A 21,546-nucleotide genomic window follows, 5' to 3' on the forward strand; every position below is an offset into this window, starting at 1 on the left:
AAGCTTACTTTATTTGCATTTGTCTTGTTTTGAATTCACAGGTTTACAAACTTTTCCGATGACTACATTTTAGCTTGTATTTAGTCAGGAAACATTTGAGAGGATATTTTTTATTTTATAGATATTTTAAATTCACTGTTGGCCAAGTTAATAATAGTGGACAGTTTTCTTGTAGAGAGAGATTTTAAATACAATGAGTAGATACCTGCTAGCTCTAATCAATTGGATGTACCTCCTGTCCTTTCCCTGTATTTGAGAACCACATACTACTTTATTATCCATGACCTTGGGCAACAGACCACAAAGGATTACTGGAAGGAAAACAAATATAGCATCATATTGGTCCTTTCTTCCCACCCCTCCCAAAAGGCCAAAGCATTTCAGTGGCTAAGTTTTCAAGTTTTCTTAACTAGAATGAAACATGAGTTTTAGGAATTACTGATTTAGTTGAAGGGAAAAAAGCTCCAAACAACACTATATTCAAGAAGTATAACAATTCTGTGAAGATTATGTATCAATTAATGTTGCCCTAAATTCTGTCAGTTTTTAAATGATTTTTTTAATTGCAAGGGAATAGGCTTAACCTCAGGAAATAAAATATAGGTCAGTCCATTATCTACATATTCTTCATCTTGGCCATAAGGTCTTCCAAGCTTTCACCAGAATCTTCCACAGTTACCTCAGCTACAGAATCTTCTTGCTATCAACAAATGAGGGAAACATAGTGAAAAAATAACCATATAAAATTTGTGATGCTTAGGAATATATAATCACTAAGTTTTAACCATGTTCAACTAGTTTACAAAGTAAACTTTAAGAAATATGCCTTCTAATTTTTAGGACAGACAAAATCCTTTACTTTCCCCACCAATCTTTTGATTTACAAGACAGTAATTTCAATATTCTTGAGATCTCTACTGCAGTGGTATTTTTAAATGGTATTAACGGCTAAAATGCTCAATATACAAAAATGTTATTTTCATTTAATCAAAATCTACTTTACCTGATCCATTCATGAGTCAATAACACTATTTTAGGTCTGTGTTTCAAAGAGTTTAAAAGGCACTATGTCTATTTCCACATTAACACTGAACACCTTCTCTTACACGTCTTAATGCCATTATATATAATGTAAAATATCTAAAACAGTAAATACTGCATTGGCATTATAAAATAGGATGAAGATGAAAGAAGATAAATAAACTTTCTCTTCTATAACATTCACTTACGGTAAATCAGATTTTGGACGTACCTTTTTAGGAATTGTGTATGCCACTGTAATTCCTTCGGGTAAGTCAGGAACCGGACCTGAGGAATTTTTCAGTTCCTCTTCTGAAACCTCGGATACCAACTCAATACCTGTAGAGTTAAATTTGATCTTACAACAGTTTTCAAGGAACTTAATAAGCAATAATTACTCAGAATTTGTATAATTATATTCCCTCCCATAAGAGATCTGACACTGCCATTTCAATTTATGAAAGAATTCCTACCCCATTCATTGTCTTCATGTATTATCTCTTCCTCTTCTTGAGCAGCCTCCTCTTTGGGCAGTGCGGCTACCTTTTTCTGTAGAAATCAAACAGTATCAAAGTGTTCTTACTCTCAGGCCTCTGAAGCATTGAGCAAGAATTCAGGCAGGCTTTTTACTTTACCAAAAGCAAGAAAGGACTTCAGAGAGATTTTTTTACTTTTGAAGCATGGTGAATTTTCTACTAACATTTCCACCTTAGAGATACCATAAAAAAAACTTTCAAAAATCCAGAATCCATTTATCTTGTATTCCAAATCTAAATAACTGTTTTAAATTATTGTCCAAATAATATGACCTCTCATACATTCTGATGGATTGATGTATACCTTATATTCTTCCTGCTGCTTCCTGCAATTTCTGTCATCACACTGAGGATTTGGCTTCATGGACATAGTAGGAAAAAAATCCTGCATTGCATTATATCCAAGGTAAAAACTAACAGTACCAAAATTTAACAGAAACCTAGAAAAACAAATCAAAGTACACTTAAATAAATAAGCCATAAAAGTATTAGAAATAATTGAATTTTTAAAAAATGGTATTGAAGTACATAATGATTTTTGTAACAAAACAGCACCTTAAGTACTGATGTCAAATTAAAATGTGAAGAATCCCTGAGATATGGTACTAAATCTAACTACTTTAAAAGTTTTTATACACAACTTACTTTAAAGTTTACAATCTTAAATACATAGCTCAGTGAAATTTTCCAAAAGTCTTCACCCATGTAATCACTACCAGATCAAAAACAGAACATTTCCATGGGCCATAAAGCTCCCTTGTGCTCCCTACCAGTCAAATCTAATTCCTTTTAGAAGCTTGTAAGAGGGGCGCCTGGGTGGCTCAGTTGGTTAAGCGACTGCCTTCGGCTCAGGTCATGATCCTGGAGTCCCAGGGTCGAGTCCCGCATCGGGCTCCCTGCTCGGCAGGGAGCCTGCTTCTCCCTCTGACCCTCCCCCCTCTCATGTGCTCTCTGTCTCTCTCATTCTCTCTGTCTCAAATAAATAAATAAAATCTTTAAAAAAAAAAAAAGAAGCTTATAAGAGGAAAAAAATCACATATAAAATACAAACAAAAGGAAAATATTTGCAATGAATGTTAATATATAACAAGACAAAAAACTGACCAAATGATATGAAGCAGACAATTCACAGAAAAATATAAGTGCTCACCCCTTTCCATAAACAACTGAAAATTAAAATGAGATACCCATTTTTTTCACCCATGATATTAACAAAGATTAAAAAGTCTGATGATACCCAATGTTATCAACCAGTGTGGGTGAACCAGGTACTCCTACACTGTGATAGAAATGTATATTTTTGGAGTAGAAATTTAGTACTGTCTGTTAAATATTGCATAAACTCAGAAATTCCACTTCTAAAAATTCATAAGAATCATGCAAGATGTTGTCTGCAGCATTGTTAAAAAAGGCAAAAAAAAAAATCTAAGTAGTTTTAATGTCCATCAAAAATGGCTAAATAGGACACATCCTTAAGAGAACAGTTTATAACCATAATTTCCGCCCCTCATCCTTTTTGTAGCATACTATAAAACGTTTTGTTTAGATAGGGCCTGCTAAAGTTTGTACGGTTTGTATGGTTGTGAAGTTTTCTTATATGAACTAGCCCTAGACAGTTGCCTTGAGAGTTCTCATGTATGCTTTTTACAGTTTTTTTGCTGGTAGCTGACGGTTCTGATATCAGGGTGCCTCTCTATATCATGCTGCAACTTGTTCTTATTACATTGGACGGTTAGGAAACATAACAAAGCTTACTAAAGTTGTAAAATGAGAAAAAAAAAAATGGCCTGAGATAGAGAACACCTAAAGGGGTTCTGGTTTTAATAAAGTGTGAGTTGGTTCAAAAACCCTTTGACATTAATTTTGGCTGCAAAGAAATCTTTGTTGCTATAGTTTAGATGGTGTGGTTGCTGCATATCTGTTTTTGGATAGCAGAGATAATTATCCTCATTAATGTTTAATTGCATTCATATTTTTAGTAAGAATTAAAGAAGTGTATTTAATGCCCTTTGGTCAAAACTGCAGAGATTTAAATCATTTGGTTAATACTTCATATATAAATACACCAGTACCACTGTACCATTTAACATGAGCTATTCCAAATACAGAGTAACATATGTGTATTAATATGTATGCTTATATTTAAATTAGATATACTAAGAAGTATGCAAATTAAAAGTACATATATATTATACATATTTTAAAAACTTATTTATATTTAAAACTAGATTTTTAAAAAACTGAATACTTAGCTGGTAATTCCAGTATTTGAAATGCTTTATGAAATACATTTTTATCAAAAACAACCAAGACTACTCAGAAAAATTAGCCCTCACTCACTTTAACACATTTTGTACTAAGATCCCAGCAACCACTCCCATAGTGGTAGGAAGACTGGCTGCACAAACACCTTCTCGTTTCAGAGTCTTTTCATCAATATTTGCAGCAACTACAAGTGGTGGAGCACACTATATGAAAAAGAATGAAAGAAAATATATTCAAAACAAAAGGAAAAGAGTATAACATACTCAAAACAGTATTCCATCTCAAAGTTTGTTTTTTCTTTGAATACATTTTCAATACCCCTAGGAACTCTAGTACTTAATAGTAAAAAAAATAAGCCAAAATGAATCACACATACCGCAAAACAAGCAGATTCTCCAGGAATTATGAGCTGTATATGCCCTGAAACTGCATTTTCACTGACCCCAGACTCCATCCACGTTTGCCCAAGTTCATTACAAGCCTTGGTAAAAAACAGGTGAAAACATAAGAAAGAACATAAAAAGAAGTAATTTAGTGTAAGGAGTTTAACTCCTTTAATTTAGAAGGAGTTTAACTAAATGGATTACCAAGGGTTTTTTAAATTTTTCAAAAGAGGAAAGTTATGAATAGTGGAATTCCTTGGCAAATGCCACTCTATTTAAAAAGTAAACTGACAGGGGCGCCTGGGTGCTCAGTCATTAAGCGTCTGCCTTCGGCTCAGGTCATGATCCCAGGGTCCTGGGATCGAGCCCCACATCGGGTTCCCTGCTCCGTGGGAAGCCTGCTTCTCCCTCTCCCACTCCCCCTGCTTGTGTTCCCTCTCTCGCTGTCTCTGTCAAATAAATAAATAAAATCTTTTTTTTAAAAAGTAAACTGACAGCATTTAAGTAAGAAGTCAATAAATATCTATTTAATTAAATTGAATCATGAGGCTTATTGGATTTCCTATTGAAGTAAAAATTCATTTTTCTAAAATAATTTCAGCAACAAAAAACTGCAAAATATCTTCTGAAAAATTGAAAACATAGCAATTCAAAGATTTTTATTTCTGAGAAACCAGGTTTGTAGGCATTTTATACATATTTATATCTTTACTTAAAGTAATAAAAGTTAAAACCAATGCTGACATAGAGTTAAGACATTTTAAGGTAGTCATTTATTTTAAAAACTGTACAACAGAAGTATCTACTATTTTATAGTTTCCTCTATTGGCATAAGAGAGAATAGGATACTGAAACATAAGCCATACCAGCAAGGCTAGACAGATCCCACAGCTATTAGAATAAATTTCAAAAGTAGGGTAAGAAATAATTAAAAATTAACAAAACACATGAGGTCTTAAATGCAGAACTATTCTTAAATGCAGAACTATACAAGAAAACAGATAAATCCATGAGTGTAACATCTTATACAATAGGAATACTTACTGTATTTATTGTCATCCGAGCTTCAAAATTGTCCACACAGCTAAGAACTAGGTCAACAGGTTTTCCCTCTTCTAATCCACCATTACTAGGTAAAGAAAAAAAATTTATTTGGAAAAAAAAAATCAGGGCACAAAATACACTCTAATTAGACTGTAGTTGTTCAGGCACACATTTATTCTTTCAGTAAATGAGTACAATTATGACATAATATTTAATATTAAAGATCTAGTATGTATTAAGTAGCTAATATGAACATCAATGATACTACATTACTTTGCCTAGAAGGCACAAGAAGTATAAAGTTTATTCACAAAAGTTACCATTTCCCTATCAGCTTTCAGACTTTTATTCATGTTTCACTCCAAATGTAAATCTAATAAAAATTGAATATATTCAATATCTCAGTGGTGTTACAAAAGTCTGCAGAAAACCACTTTTACATAGAAATATAATTTAGAACACAGAACTTATAATTGAGGATCCCTTGTTCTATCATTATAATTACAGGGTTTTAGGTTTTTTGGTTTTTTTATTGTTGTTACTACTGTTTTTTGGACAATATTTACTTTTTACTGAGCTCCTAACACCTAGAGATCACACAAAAATTAACTATTTTAAAAACATATCGAATCTACCAACTCAATGAGTTAAACATCAGTAGATTTTATTATTAATAATACTTGTTTAACTGAGCTGGACACCGTGCAAAATATTCATAAATAAAATTTTACCTTATTCTATCCATGAAATGTTGAAAGTTTTCTACTGTGGTTATATTGTAGTTGTGTACTTCAAAAAGAACATCAGGATTAATGTTCCTAAGAGGGAAAAAGGGAATGATTATTAAACTACTGGTAGGAATACTAAGTGAAAGCAGGAAAAAGCTGATAAAGATCATTCAACAAGGTTAGAAAAATGGAATTCAAGCTATTCAAAGAAAATCCGAAGCCCTCTTCTACTTCCTTTGACCCACTTCAAGGACTACATTCAAAGTCTGTTGACTGCAGGATTACACAAATGCTCCTACCATGTATGTTCTCAGAATTAAGCCTTTATCACCTTTGTGAGCTACAGCCTAGCCTGACAAAAGAGCTTCTTTGTTCCTTATTTAATTCAGTGCAAGTATGTTTGAGGCCACAAAGAAACTTCTTTTTTTTTTTTTTTTTTAAGATTTTATTTATTTATTTGAGAGAGAGAATGAGAGCCCGAGAGGGAAGCAGGTCAGAGGGAGAAGCAGATCCCCCGCTGAGCAGGGAGCCCGATGTGGGACTCGATCCCGGGACTCCAGCATCATGACCTGAGCTGAAGGCAGTCGCTTAACCAACTGAGCCACCCAGGCGCCCCGAGGCCACAAAGAAAGTTCTTAGTAAGGGTTGGCAAAGTATGGCCCTTGGGCCAAATCTGACCTACCACCTGTTTTTTTTTTAAAGGTTTTTTTTTAAGATTTTTTATTTATTTGACAGAGAGGGACAGCGAGAACAGGAACACAAGCAGGGGGAGTGGGAGAGGGAGAAGCAGGCCCCCCGCCGAGCAGGGAGCCTGATGCAGGGCTCGATCCCAGGACCCTGGAATCATGACCTGAGCCGAAGGCAGACGCTTAGCGACTGAGCCACCCAGGTGCCCCACCTACCACCTGTTTTTATGAAGTCTGCAAGCTAAGAACGGTTTTTCCTTTTTTTAAATGGTAGCAGAAAAGAAAAGAACAGTATTTCATTAACACACTAAACTTACATGGAATTTAAGCATCAGAGTCCATAAACAAAGTTTTATTGGAGCACTGCCATGCTCATTCATTTTTCTATTGCCTACAGCTGTTCTCGCACTACCGCTACATAGCTGGGCAGTTTCATAGTTGGCCCTCAAAGCCTAAAATATTTACTATCTAGCCCTATACAGAAAAGGGTTGCCAACCCTGTTCCAAGAGGTAAGACAATTTGTATAAAACCTGCATTTTTATGGAGAAAAATTTATACATTAACTTTTAAGATTTTATTTATTTATTTGAGAGAGAGAGAGAGCATGAGAGGGGAGAGGGTCAGAAGGAGAAACAGACTCCCTGCTGAGCAGGGAGCACCATGCGAGACTCAATCCTGGAACTCCAGGATCATGACTGAGCCAAAGGCAGTGGCTTAACCAACTGAGCCACCCAGGTGCCCCAAATTTATGCATTAACTTATACAAAATGCACAAACTAAGTTTCACTAAATATAGTCTTTAATGGTTATTCCATTTACCTCAAAGTATATTCAGCTGCTTGAACTTTACTTAATCCTGCTTGATGAGGCTGGAAGAAAAGTCTATTCATATTGGCCAGTTCCACCTTGTCATAGTCAAAGAGTAGCAACTAAAATGAAAACAGTGGTATTTTAATGAAAAACATACTAAAATATAAACTAAAAATAACAAAGAAAAATCAGTGGACTTCACATTTGATGGGTTTAACAGTTTGACAGTAATAATATTAGCTTATTCTAAAATACTAGGTACCATATATTAACTCATTTAATGCTCATATAGGTATAAATGAGACAACTACGGCACATACCCCAAAGTCACTCAGCTAATATATATGAAAATGGGATTCAAATTCAGGCATTCTCAACCCAGCATCTGCACCTGAACCATAACACTTACTGCCTCTCTAAATGATTCACTGAGAAATCAATGTTTATTCCATTTCATTCTAATCCTTTACTAAAGGCCAAGAACACATTAGATAGATGAAATTTTAAAATAACAAATGTCACAAATTAAAATTATAGTATAACATGACTCCTTTTGTGACTATGACACCATTCTTAACTCATGGCTAAAATGTGCTCACCCCAAACAGAATTACTAACCAGTAAGTTAATTGTTGTTTCCTTCTATATATTTAGGCATAACAGCATTTCTCACACTCACACACTCATACATACACCTTTTTAAAGATCCCATTTCTTATCAGTAAGAAATTATCAGGTTGCACTGAAATATTTCCAAGGTCCCTTCCTTCATCTAAAATTCTGTAACTTTATAACACAATTCTCAGCATCCCAGATTTAAAAAAAAAAAACAAAAATGGGGGGAAAGGCCAGGGCAGGGTGAGCACAGAGGCAAAGGCTACAGCAGTGGTTGAGGGGGGCTGTGGCTTGTGGTGCACCATTCTGTGCACAGCTAAAATTATAAAAAAAAAAGGGGGGGGGGATCTTATTAACAACAACAAAATTAACCCAAACTACAGAACAACACCTAGGTAACCCTTTATATCTTGCTAGAAAATACATCACCCCTGTCTGCCCTCTATGATAATTTTCTGAGTCAAAACAAAATATAGCTTATTTCAGCTCATTAGACAGTATTTATTAGGTCAGGCCAAGTATTAAATTTGAGTCTTCAGCCTCATAGCTGGTTTATAAGTTAAGGACATCTCAAATTTGGGGTTAGGAGATATGAGTTGTAGCTCTGTCACTAATTAGCTCTGATCATGGATAAGTCACTCTCTTTTTAGGCCTGTATCTTCATCTGTAAAATAATGCAGCGAATCTAGATCTGGTGATCCAGGACACCGCAAAAGGGGTAAAAAGTAGGCTGAGTCTCCAATGCTCCACTTCCCTATTTAACCATGAATTAGCTTCTTCTTTATCTGTTTTACATAATGAAAAGTTTTGAAACTTAACCTATGCAGATCCTTAACTTACAAACTTGAATGCACACTGGAATCACTACGAGAGTTTTAAAAAATACTGATGTCTGGGTCCCATCCCCAAAGATTGATTCTATTCCACTCTGGATATCAAAAATTTTTTAACTTCCCAGGTGATTCTAATTACAGCAATATTTGATAACCACCGTTCCAGAGCCCTGCTACTCAAACTGAGGCCTGGGCTAGCAGCATCAGTATCACCAGGAGCTTGTCAGAAATACAGGGGCACTGCCCCAACTTTAATATGCATATGAATCATCTGGAGTTTTGTTAAACAGATTCTTAATTCAGTATGCCTGGGGGGTGGGGCCTGGGAGTATTCATTTCTAACAAGCTCCCAGGTAATGCTGATGCTACTACTTAGGGCATCTGACTGAGTAGCAAGGATCCAGCAGTTCTTAAAAAAATCCCCCCAGAACATCAGAATCACCTGGGGATTTAAGACAAATTCAAATCCTTAGGTCCACTCGAAACCTAAAGAATCAAAACCACCGGGATAGGGCCTGGCCATCTATGTCTCAAGAAGCCTTCCAAGTGATTCTGAAGCACACTCAAACCATGGAGACCCATAATCTCCATGATCTCTACTATCCTAGGTCAATCAGCCATGGTTCTTATGTCAACTATAAGCAATTGTTGGCTGGCTTTTGTAAACTTCCTGAAAGACTTTAACATGTTAATAAACATTTTTAGTATTTCTGTGTTGCCTTTTCTATACTGATAAATGAGTGCCAACTTTGAAACCACTTTCTTTTAAGAATTTGGGGGATGGGGGCGCCTAGGTGGCTCAGTCGATTAAGTGTCCGACTCTTGATTTCAGCTCAGGTCATGATCTCAGGTTCCTGAGATCAAGCCCCACACTGGGCTCGGTGCTCAGTGCAGAGTCTGCTTGTCTGCCTCCCCGCCCACCCACCCCCTAGCTTGCTTGTGCACGGGCATGCACTCTCTCTCTCAAATAAATAAAATCTTAAAAAAAAAAAAGAATTCGGGGGCATGGGACAGACCAACATATTAAAAAGAGCTGATAAACTTTGTGGGGAAAAATGCTTGCTTTGTCAAATGACAAATAAAAGAGGGGGAAATCAATTGTGGAAAGCTTTGGTATTCCACCACTAGGAATCTAACATCACAGACTTTAGCTTTACAAATCTGAGACTGGTATAAAGTTCTCTCTCCTTTCTACCCACAACCTAAATCAGTTTTAGAAAAAAAGTGAAAAAAAAAAGTACAGATTAAAAAAAAAATCTTAGAGCATTCTCCATTTCAATTTTAAGAGTAAGAAGGGTATTTTCTAACTAGAAGTTTGTATCTCTTAATCCTCTTCACCTATCTCACCCATTTTCCCACCCACCTCTCCTCTGGCAACCACCAGTTTGTTTTCTGTACTTAGCAGTCTGTCTTTCGTTTGTTCATTTGTTTTGTTTTTTAGATCCCACATATAACTGAAATCATGTAGTATTTGTCTTTCTTTTATTTCACTTAGCATAATACCCTCTGGACCATCCATGTTGTCGTAAATGGCAAGATTTTATTTTTTTCTAAGGCTGAGCACAACATAAGGAATATAGTAAACAATATTGCAATAATGTTGTATGGTGACAAGTGGTGATTGTACTTATGAGCACTGAGTAATGTATAGAACTGTTGAATCACTCACTGTGTTGCAAACCCAAAACTAATACTATATGTCAACTACAATAAATTTTTTTAAATATTTCTAAATAATAAAGGGCAACTATTTTTTGAAAAAAAAGGTACATGCTTTCTAGTCCATTTGTATAAAGCATGTTTAAAAAATATTTGTTAGATGCCTGTGTTTCACACACTATCAATTTAACAGCCTTCTCTCCTAAGCTTCTATATCTAAAACATTTAAGCCCAAATTGTAACATATATTATCCCAAACACAAAATTCCTGAACAAAATTTAGATATTCCTTGTTTTATTAGCATTAATATCAGCTTCCATTTGGGTGGGGTTGTGTCTTAACTCCTGTGGGTAGAAAGAACAATATGAATAAAGACACCACAAATCAATAAACCATTAATAATGAGAAAAATTCCTAATTTATACCTGATTTACTCCAGAAGTGAGTAGTTTCCCATTATGACAGGCAAAGAGAAATGTTTTTACCTTACCAATGCCACATCTTGTCAGCATTTCGGCAGTCACACTACCAACTCCACCAACACCTACTATTGCTACAGCAAAGGTTCGAATTTTCTGTGAAACGCAAAATTATATATTTGTTGGTTAACTTTTCATCAAAAATGTCATCAGAAATTATTTTCATTTACTGAAACCATCTTCAAAAACTTGGAAAGGTTTACCATACCTCATAGTCGCTTACAATTCCCATTCGTTTCAATGCCATCAGGCGGCTTAAAACAAAGAAAAAATGTTTTAAAGCTTACAATCTTTTAATTATGATACAGGTAAACACATCATCACAGAAAAACACGAACTCAATCACTATTAATGCTTTAAAAGAAATCTTTCAGTTGGCTTTTACCAGATGAAATTAAGTCACCTGGGCAGCTTTAAAAACACTGAATACCCTTCCAGGTGTAGCCTGCGCAACAAGATTTTTTTTTTTAAATGCTCCTCAGATATTCTAATGGACAGCCACAACTGAAAACCACTGACTTAAATGTTAAGTGTACAGATGAGATAGGTCAAAGTGAAATTTCAACATATTTCTGTGCTTTCTTAGCATATGTAAATATTTCATATTTAACACCCGGATTTAATGTTTAACATAGTTGTCTCCACCCATAATGGATGGTGTCTACTTTTAGTAAGGACCTACTGCACGCCAAGGACTCTTAAGAGAGCTACTTTACCTAGTTACTGTAAAGTTTTTAATATATACATTTAAGCCTATACACATATACATAAAATTCTCATTCATTTACACTTTAAAGAGTCAAATAGTTCCACCAGGCTTGCTAGGAAATTCTGCAGTCTTCTGGCCCCGACCGTCCTTTTCCTCTCCTCATTTTCAACTGTTACTAACAAATCTCTAAATAGCTCGCCAACGTTGTTACCTCTGGATTTTCAGTTTTAGGTATTATCTGAAGATTTCACTGGTACCATTGGTCCCTGCGATACACAAGTATTTCCCATGGTTGCTCAGCTACTAAGAGCTAGGACCTGAATCCAATCGGTCGGGCTCTAGAGTCCTTACTCTTAGAACCACTGCACTATATTCAGCCAGCTGAAAGGACAGGAGCGGGCAGGACTGGTCCAGTCGAACAGCTTTAAAGCAAGCTAATCCTGCTCTCCCCAAGTCCCCAGTTCTGAAGTACTGAGAAGCCTTTATGAAACTCGAAGTTTGATGCTTAGGGGGTTTTACATTTAATGTCATCCTGAAAGTTATTACTATCAGCTTTGTGCAGAACGAGGGAGACGTGGACGGGGCATGAGGGAAACCGGACGCGTATCCTCAGCAGGCCGGGGAGCGGCACCATATGGCTGATTCATTCGGGTTTTGGTGGGTGTGGGTGTGTATTTTTTTAAGAGGAAGACTACCTTTCCACCACTACTAAGACTTGGCCTTGCGCGTCTGGCAGCGGGACCCCAGCACAAGAAGAGGAAGGCGGGGAGGCCGTGTTGAGCTTGACAGGAAGGGAGCGCCTCACTCCTGACCACTCGCAGACCTTGATCTCACCCCCTAGCCCGCCCCCGACCCGCAACGCAGGTCACCTGTAGGGGTTGGAGTCCACCACCTCCGGGCTCATCTTCTCGATGCGGACCCGGCCGCCTCCTCCGTCGCCGCCCCCCACAGCTCGCCGACTTCTCTCCTGTGCCAGTTCCCGCTCCAGCTGCTCCACCCGCTGCTGCAGCCGCTCCACGGACTCGGCCATGGCTGGGACCCCGGCGGCCAACGCTCCCAGCCCCCGCCGCCGCCGCCGCCGCCGCCGCCGCCGCCGCCCGCTGCTAGGCCTGCAGACCCCGCCAGGGGTAGGTGAGGAGGCACGTAGCCGCCGCCGCCGCCGCCGCCCGCTGCTAGGCCTGCAGACCCCGCCAGGGGTAGGTGAGGAGGCACGTAGCCGCCGCCGCCGCCGCCGCCCGCTGCTAGGCCTGCAGACCCCGCCAGGGGTAGGTGAGGAGGCACGTAGCCGCCGCCGCCGCCGCCGCCCGCTGCTAGGCCTGCAGACCCCGCCAGGGGTAGGTGAGGAGGCACGTAGCCGCCGCCCTCCTAGCCCAGAACCCTGGGGAAGTGCTCCCAGCGCCGCACGGACTACACGTTGCGGCCGCTCCCGCCGGCCTCCCAAGGTACCGCTTCCGGTACGTTGCAGTCATCGCTCCCCCTCAGGAAAAGCAGAACAAAACCAAAACGCCCTTCTTGGCTGCCTTCTTCGCCCCGGTCCTAAGAGACAGGCCGCAGCAGGGCCGGGAGTCCTTAGCGTCCAAAGCCCGCGGCCTGCGATATTGCTTTTCCAGCCCGGCGGCTAGAAGAAACACCAGGATCTTTTATTCCTGGGCTCAAGGTCCTGACGGACCCTTTTCTGAACCGGACCCTGTATAGGTCTGACGGCTGCCGGTGCGTTAAATTTGGGGTGCAAGGGGCCTTTTCGTTCTTAATTGCTCGCAGCGACTAACGTGGCTTTGCCTTAAGATTGCGGCCTCCGACTGTGAGACTGAATGAAAATTTTTTAAATGCGAGAACGCGGAGGTCCTCCGGCATATCCCAGTTAGAGCCTCAGTCACCAGATTCAGGGGCAGCGTGATTGGCTGGAGCGGCTGGGTCCTGTTCGCCCCGACGCGTCAGGGCCTCGCCCCCCGGCTGCGGAGTGGTTGTCTCTGCCGCCAGGGGACTCAGCGCCGAAGACCTGTGGAATCTGCGTCTCCGGCTGGCAGCGGCAGCCGCAGCCATGGAGCCCAGTGCTTCCCCTGAGCCCGACTCGGGCGAAGTGTTGCCCCAGCACAAGTTCGACAGCGGGTCCCTAGAGGCCTATCTAAACCAGCACTTGCCCGGCTTCGGGGCCGAGCCCGAGGCCAAGCTGACCGTTACCCAATACAGGTATCGACGCCGGTCTTCAGCAGAAACAAATCTGTGCATTGGGCTTTTCTTTATTTGGCCCTGGGTGGGGTCGCAATCTCCCCCGTCCCAGCTTCTTTTCCTGCAGTGACGCACTCTGCAGCTGGGAGCTGCCGCCAGTGGTCCCCTGCGTTTCATTCTGGGTATTTCCGGTTCGAGGACAATAATGGAAGCACCACAACATTCACGGTTCCAACTATAAGAAGGAATCTTTGTTAAAGGATGCAATTACGTACCTGGAGGATTCACTGAGGCAATTAAGTTTGGAAGCTCTGTGGAATATAAAGAGGTCTTCTTTCAACTTTTGTTCTGTAACCGTTAGATCTTTTTTTCTGAGAAGCAGATGTAATTCCGTTTAATTGGCCCTATTCTCGGAGGTTGAGTTAATGGCACTAGCTGGGGGAATCTGAATTCTAATATTAGATCTTCCACTTAGTAAATCACACCACCACTTTAGGCTTTAGTTCTTTTTGAAGTGAGGGAATGGAACTGGATGACGATCCTGAGAGTATTATTGCCCACCACAAATCTGGCTCTGGTCTGTTTTATAATAGAAAACAAATCTTTAAAAATTTATTAAAAAAATAGTACTTTGGTCTAAACACAGAGCTATAGAAACAATCTTGGTTTTCAGGAAATTCCATCTGCCACTTAATGACTGGGAATTTAAATGTTGCATAAACTTCCTGAGAACTAGTTTCCTAATCTGTAATAAGAACTTGCTCCTTTTGATAATTAATGATGCAGTAATAGGTGAAAGATCTTAAACATTGTTTACAACAACACAAGACTTCTAGAAACCTAAGCTGTTTTTAATTCCACCTGCTTAAGCCTCCACTGTCTATTGGCACATGGTGCCTTTTAATTCTATACCACAAAACTCTGATCAATCTCCTTTACCCCTATTTTTATTTTCACATAAATCAGTAGTCAAGGAATACAAATTCCAGTGATAAATGCCACCGGCCTATAGTACTGTTAACGATATTTCTTTATCCAGCTACATTCAGCTATGTGAGGTCAGGCAAAGAGTTGGTTTTAAACCAGAATGGGGGAAGCCAAGCAAATAACATGGAGAGGGGGCAAGTGTATTAAAGATGCATTCAAGAGGGTAGTTATGTAATTGGCCATCAAAAGTAAGCGAGTTCAGAAAGGATGTGGTGGGGGAAGGGGAGGCTGAGGAATGGTAAACAATGATCAGTGAATGGTAGATCCCAGGATTGAAGGATTGTTGGAATCAATGTACCAGTGGGAGTGAATGGAAAGCTAGATTATGGTCAGAAGTAGAAATGCTTAACAAGGAGGATTATGCAGTGCTTGAGTTGTTAATGTTTAAGATGTGTCCCCTAGAGTGAGTGACTGAAGTACTGTAATGGAAAATATCACTAGAGTAGAAGAATTCAAGGGACTGACAGGCCTGAGTGTTAGAATGAATATCTGAGTGGATTTTGAAATAATGAAGATAGGAGTAGTGTAAATAAGAGCAATAGTGAGTCAATAGGCAATGGGGAGAGTGATTGCAACAGAGAGAGTAGTTGATTTCAACAAGAAAGGGTGGAGTGTGGTAGTCTCATAACATGAATTCAAAGCTGGGTAACAGGTTTAGGCAGGAGGGAAGGCAACGAGTTTGCAAGTGGCAATGAGTATCAGGAGGGACATAGACTCCATCTCCAGGCCCACTAGATGAGTGATGTGAGGGGAAAAAATCTACCACTGTAGAGGCCTACAAGGGAAACAGGGTCCTCATGGAACACTCAAGTTTTAGTTAGAGCAAGGAGATGAAGGGTCCATCCAGAGAAGAGAGTGAAGCTGTATGTGAATATGCTGAAAGACAAAAAGTTCCAGGGATACAGAGGAAAGATATCTCCATCTCTTTCTGCTAATGTTAAATTCTTCCTTCTCAGTAATCTGATTCTTCGCCAGCCATTTGATGATTCCAGTGTACCTGCCAAGAATCTTCTGTTTGGCGTCATCTTTATTTCTGCTTTGATGTGTCTCATCTTCCACCATGGCCCTACTGTTGAATACTTAGGATCAGAGCATGTATGTAGGGGATATTTCACCTCTCTGCTTCTCATCTCCAGCTTTGTACTTTTAAACCTCTTGGACCATGTACTCAATGTTTTCCATGCTCAAACACCATGACATTGGACTTTTAATCTTCTCTTTTCTTGATCTCTTCTTATCTAGAGCAAATACATTTGAAATACTGTTATCATCAATATCAAATGTTACTTCAGTTTGTACAAATCTAAAGGATACAGGAAGGATATCTGTGAGTTCAAACTTGCCAAACTGGTTGTGATCTTTCATCATTGCTCACTCAATTTCATAGAGTAGATAGTGAAGTTCTAAATTCACTTGGAATGAACTGTGTGTTGCACTTAACCAGAATAGTCACGACTTCACCAGTGGTTTCAATACCAAAGTAGTGATTTCAGTATTACTAGGAAAAGGGATGATATCAGAGAGCAGTGAATCCTGAATATTTTCAGATTTATCTCCAGACAAGGGACAAGATGGCTGCCTACATAGCTACAAACATAAGTAACACCCTTATCAGGATTGATGCTTTTTTCCAATTTTTTCTGTTGGAAAAAAAAAAAAATCCTGTAGGAATTTCTAAGTTTCTGAAGCTTGGAAATGCAGCTAAAACCACCCACCAGGATGACCTCACAGGCCTGAGACTTCTCTAGCAAGATGTGAAGAAAGGGTTAAAAAACCTTTTCTTCTCTATGGACAAATTAAGTTAACTTTCTAGCTCAGTTACTGTGGTAACTTGGTAAAGGTGGCATGTCAGCCTTGTGTCTAGGCAACATTACTTCTGGTGTAAATAATACTTAATTGATAAACTGTATCTGAACTGGTAGGCCTGGAAATAAACTGTAAGTATCTGGTGGGATACTTTGGGCTTCCCTAAGTGTAGCAAGTTCTTGCAACTGCTCATGTCCCTTGTTGGGGTGCTGGTTGCCGTGTCCAAAGGATTGTTACTAGAGGCAATGGCTCCTGTGGAACACGAGGCTTCTAAGCACAGTTGGCACCCATCCTCACCTATGTGGTCTCATTTCTTAGAACCTGCGCTGTCAACAAAGGGCCACAGGGGCCACAGAGTAGATGCCAGAATCCTGCATGGATTCCTGGAATGCTTCCATTATAGAAGCTCATCTGATGCTGCCCTGCTGGAATACTGTATTTCCTGACTTCATATGCTTCCAAGTGAACCAATGCAGAGGGTAGCCTGTTAGGGTTTTGTGAGATTGATTGTCTAATCAAAGTCTTCTCCAACCAAGTGAGTTTCCCTAACTGCACACTTAAATGCCAAGATTCCATCTTTGTTAATTAAGGTTTGACAAATCAAAGGTGCCACCTCTTTGGTTATAGATCAACGTATTTCTTTAAGCACCATGTTTCTTGTCTACGTCCTAAACAATAATTATGGCTATTGGCTTATTGATGATTCTTATGGTATTGATACCCTCAGTGGTTTCTAGACTACATGGCAGCCTGATGCTTAAGAGTGGTTAAATTTAGCCATTACTCTGTTCAGTGTTGGTGATGATCTTCCCAAGGTGGGCTTCTGCATTTGGGCGGGGGGGACGGGTGGTCTTTGTTAGAACCATGGTAGATAGGGAGCCTGGGTGGCTCAGATGGTTAAGCGTCTGCCTTCGGCTCAGGTCATGATCCCAGGGTCCTGGGATCGAGTCCCACATCGGGCTCCCTGCTCCTTGGGAGCCTGCTTCTCCCTCTGCCTCTCTCTCTCTCTCTCTCTGTCTCCCATGAATAAATAAATAAAATCTTTTTAAAAAAAAAGAACCATGGTAGATATATATACAGGGGAGAAGCTTTTCGTTTGGTGAGATTTTTTTTAAAACAGAAATACATACTTTTTAAAAAAAATTTTATTGTTATGTTAATCACCATACATCACATCATTAGTTTTTGATGTAGTGTTCCATGATTCATTGTTTGTGTATAACACCCAGTGCTCCATGCAGAGCGTGCCCTCTTTAATACCCATCACCAGGCTGACCCATCCTCCCACCCCCCTCCCCTCTAGAACCCTCAGTTTGTTTTTCAGAGTCCATCGTCTCTCATGGTTCGTCTACCCCTCCGATTTCCCCCCCTTTATTCTTCCCCTCCTGTTATCTTCTTTTTTTTTTTTTTTTAGCATATATTGCATTATTTGTTTCAGAGGTACAGATCTGTGATTTAACAGTCTTGCACAATTCACAGCACTCACCATAGCACATACCCTCCCCAATGTCTATCACCCAGCCACCCCATCCCTCCCACCACTCCAGCAACCCTCAGTTTGTTTCCTGAGATTAAGAATTCCTCATATTAGTGAGGTCATATGATACATGTCTTTCTCTTTTTTTTTAGAGAGAAAGGGGGGCAAACCAAGAAACAGACTCTTTTTTTTTTTTTTTAAGATTTTATTTATTTATTTGAGAGAGAGAGAGTGAGAGAGAGCATGAGAGGGGAGAGGGTCAGAGAGAGAAGCAGACTCCCCACCAAGTGGGGAGCCCGATGTGGGACTCGATCCTGGGACTCCAGGATCATGACCTGAGCCGAAGGCAGTCGCTTAACCAATTGAGCCACACAGGCGCCCCGATACATGTCTTTCTCTGATTGACTTATTTCACTCAGCATAATACCCTCCAGTTCCATCCACGTCGTTGCAAATGGCAAGATTTCATTCCTTTTGATGGCTGCATAATATTCCATTGTATATATATACCACTTCTTCTTTATCCATTCATCTGTTGATGGACATCTTGGCTCTTTCCACAGTTTGGCTATTGTGGACATTGCTGCTATAAACATTGGGGTGCACGTACCCCTTTGGATCCCTACATTTATATCTTTGGGGTAAATACCCAGTAGTACAATTGCTGGATCGTATGGTAGCTCTACTTTCAACTTTTTGAAGAACCCCCATACTGTTTTCCAGAGTGGTTGCACCAGCTTGCATTCCCACCAACAGTGTAGGAGGGTTCCCCTCTCTCCACATCCCTGCCAACATCTGTTGTTTCCTGACTTGTTGATTTTAGCCATTCTGACTGGTGTGAGGTATCTCATTGAGGTTTTGATTTGGAAGAAATACATACTTTTTAAATTTATTTTTCTATTGAAGTATCGTGACATTGGGATTTTTTGAGATAAAATTTATCTTACATAAAATTTAAAATTTGAATTATTTTAAAGTGCACAGTTTGGGGGGCCCAGGTAGCTCAGTTGGTTAAGCATCTGCCTTTGTCTCAGGTCATGATCCTGGGGGGTCCTGGGATCAAGCCCCACGGTGGACTCTGTTCAGCAGGGAGCCTGCTTCTCCCTCTCCCTCTGCCTGCCGCTCCACCTGCTTGTGCTGTCTCTCTCTCTCTCTCTCTCAAATGAATAAATAAAAATCTTTAATAAAAAAATAAAAATTAAAGTGTACAGTTTAGTGGATTTTAGTATGTTCACAGTGTTGTGCAAGAAGCAGCACTAATTCCAGAACATTTCTATCACTCCCCCCCAAAAACCCTTACCTCCCAATTGTCCCCTCCTCCCATCCCTTAGCAGCCACTAATCCTTTCTGTCACTATGGATTTACATTCTCTGAACATTTCAGAGAAGTGTAATCATATAATACGTGACCTTTTGTGACTGGCCTTTTTCACTCAACATCAGGGTTTCAAAGTCCATCCATGTTGCAGCACATATCAGGGATTGATTCTTTTCATTATTTAGTTAAGTCCTCCTTTCATGCTGTTGGGAGTCTTCAAAAGCTGGGTAATTCTTAAATTGGCCATATTGTAAATGAAGGTGTAAACTGAGTAGTTTTGGTATCTAGAGTGTAGTTTCAGTTCATGTGAGAATTTCTGCTCACCTGGCAGGGAGAGCCAGTGCCCTGGTATCTGTGCATTACCTGGGGCAATGTACTTCCCTGGCCCAGGTGTCCACCCTGGGACCTTGCTTACCACAATTCCCCTTGTGGAGAGCTGTACTTGGGTACTAGCCTCGGTGAAGCATTTGAGGAATATATCTCCAACAGCAGATGAAGGGACACCAACCCAGTTATTCCAGCATCCTTTAATTAATTTTCTGACTGATACAACCTCTTCTCCCAGCCTTTTTTTCCCTTAGATTTAGACAGTGTTCTGGGGATACTTCTGATAACACTCATGATTTGCAGGCAGGGAGTGAGGTCATCTCTTCTACCTATGTGGGTTATAGATTGTCCACCTGCCACTGTGTTATCATCTGCTTTATATCATCTAAAACTAATGTTTTGAGCTGCTGGTAGCACCCCTCTTGGTTTCCCAGCACTGAAATTGATTTATTTTTATTTTGTGTTTCTTTTGACATTTTGGTAGGATTTGGGGAAGAAGGAAAATATCCTTGTAATTGACCTTTTCTCTACCCTTATCTAGATCAGGACAGTCCAATCCAACCTTTTATCTTCGGAAGGGCTTTCAAGCATATGTACTCAGAAAAAAACCACCTGGTTCACTTCTTCCTAAAGCACATCAGGTATGGTATACAAACGCAATAATACTTTGTTGACAAATAAATGCTTTTTATATACAGAAAAATAATTTAAATTGCTTTTAAAAGTCATCTCATGATTATTAAATAATAATGTATTTTATTTCTTAGATAAAAATTTCACTTGAATTGTATCCCTTGTTTTTAAAAAGGACTTGAGGTTAAAATCTGAGGCTGTCTTTAGTTCATTAATCTTTTTTTTTTTAAAGATTTTATTTTTTTTAAATTTTTTTATTTGACAGAGAGAGACATAGCAAGAGAGGAAACACAAGCAGGGTGAGTGGGAGAGAGAGAAGCAGGCCTCCGGCGGAGCAGGGAACCTGATGCGGGGCTCGATCCCAGGACCCTGGGATCATGACCTGAGCAGAAGCAGATGTTTAACAACTGAGCTACTCAGGCGCCCGTAGCTCATTAATCTTGAGCAATAACCAGTCTTCATGTGGATTTGATTCTTTCCTTACAATTGGCTAGATATGCAGTCATATAGTGAATATTTTCAGTGCTGCTCATTTATAGATGTTTGTACTTTGGTTACATATTTTAATTGTGTTTTAAAAATTATATCTTATAAAAAAATTATATCTTATAACAATATCTACTCACTGAAGTATCTTTTTTTCACTGAATTATCTTAATATATTTGCTCTGACAAACCCACTGATCTTTTGCTAATAAGAAATATTTGAATAATCATTTTATAGTATTCTCTAAATATTAGGCTTTGTGAGAATTTAAAAAGATTTGTTAAAAATTGACTCTGTTTTCAGGAAATAGCTATTATCTGTAGAATTTTAGAGATGAAAACAGGAGAGAACAGAAATCAAAGTGCTAGAGAACAGTAAAAGCACTGTGCGTATTTAGGGTATTGTAACCATGTATAATAGGTATTTCCCAGGCCCAGCTGCCTGTGTTAGGGCCACTGAAGGATAGGCTTAAGATTACAGTAATGGAAAAATGCAGATTCTGGCTTTCTTGGTTCCATATCCAAGAAATATGAAGTAACTTGGATGCTTAAGATTTAAAAAGTTGGGTAACTTT

At 39.5% G+C, this 21,546-nt stretch overlaps 2 protein-coding genes across 6 annotated transcripts in view; one reads left to right on the top strand and one right to left on the bottom strand.

Annotated features, from left to right (window-relative positions):
* Window positions 1–94: 94 nt before the first annotated feature.
* On the bottom strand, window positions 95–12,799 carry UBA5 (ubiquitin like modifier activating enzyme 5). Its single transcript, XM_045903779.3, has 12 exons — window positions 12,639–12,799; window positions 11,269–11,314; window positions 11,067–11,156; window positions 7,483–7,592; window positions 5,980–6,066; window positions 5,249–5,333; window positions 4,198–4,302; window positions 3,897–4,024; window positions 1,861–1,996; window positions 1,494–1,569; window positions 1,253–1,359; window positions 95–700 (listed from the first exon to the last, which is right to left on the bottom strand). The coding sequence occupies exons 1-12, from the start codon at window positions 12,797–12,799 to the stop codon at window positions 617–619; spliced, it is 1,215 nt and encodes a 404-aa protein (XP_045759735.1). The 3' UTR covers window positions 95–616.
* Window positions 12,800–13,244: 445 nt separating this feature from the next.
* ACAD11 (acyl-CoA dehydrogenase family member 11) overlaps window positions 13,245–21,546 on the top strand; it is a 100,996-nt gene continuing 92,694 nt past the window's right edge. For 3 of the 5 annotated variants that reach the window (XM_054504415.2, XM_054504414.2, XM_064587822.1), the window contains exons 1-2: window positions 13,811–13,959; window positions 20,394–20,493. In XM_054504415.2, coding sequence (XP_054360390.1) covers window positions 13,811–13,959; window positions 20,394–20,493 — 249 coding nt within the window. Of the gene's footprint in view, window positions 14,267–20,393; window positions 20,494–21,546 lie in introns of all 5 variants that reach the window. The other 2 variants (XM_045903777.3, XM_054504416.2) reach the window with 2 other exon arrangements.

Source organism: Mirounga angustirostris, unplaced genomic scaffold (genome assembly GCF_029215605.1).
Source record: "Mirounga angustirostris isolate CCGP_5_RB_7025 unplaced genomic scaffold, mMirAng1.0.hap1 SCAF_1, whole genome shotgun sequence".
Lineage (NCBI taxonomy): Eukaryota > Metazoa > Chordata > Mammalia > Carnivora > Phocidae > Mirounga > Mirounga angustirostris.

Bases quoted from the DNA above. Each gene is read 5' to 3' on its own strand.
- UBA5 (XM_045903779.3), bottom strand. From the start codon at position 12,799: ATGGCCGAGTCCGTGGAGCGGCTGCAGCAGCGGGTGGAGCAGCTGGAG. The intron at 6,067-7,482 runs GTAAATGGAATA...TTTCCCTCTTAG, and splicing joins GCAGCTGAATATACTTTGAG to GAACATTAATCCTGATGTTC. The intron at 701-1,252 runs GTACGTCCAAAA...ATTTGTTGATAG, and splicing joins CATACACAATTCCTAAAAAG to CAAGAAGATTCTGTAGCTGA.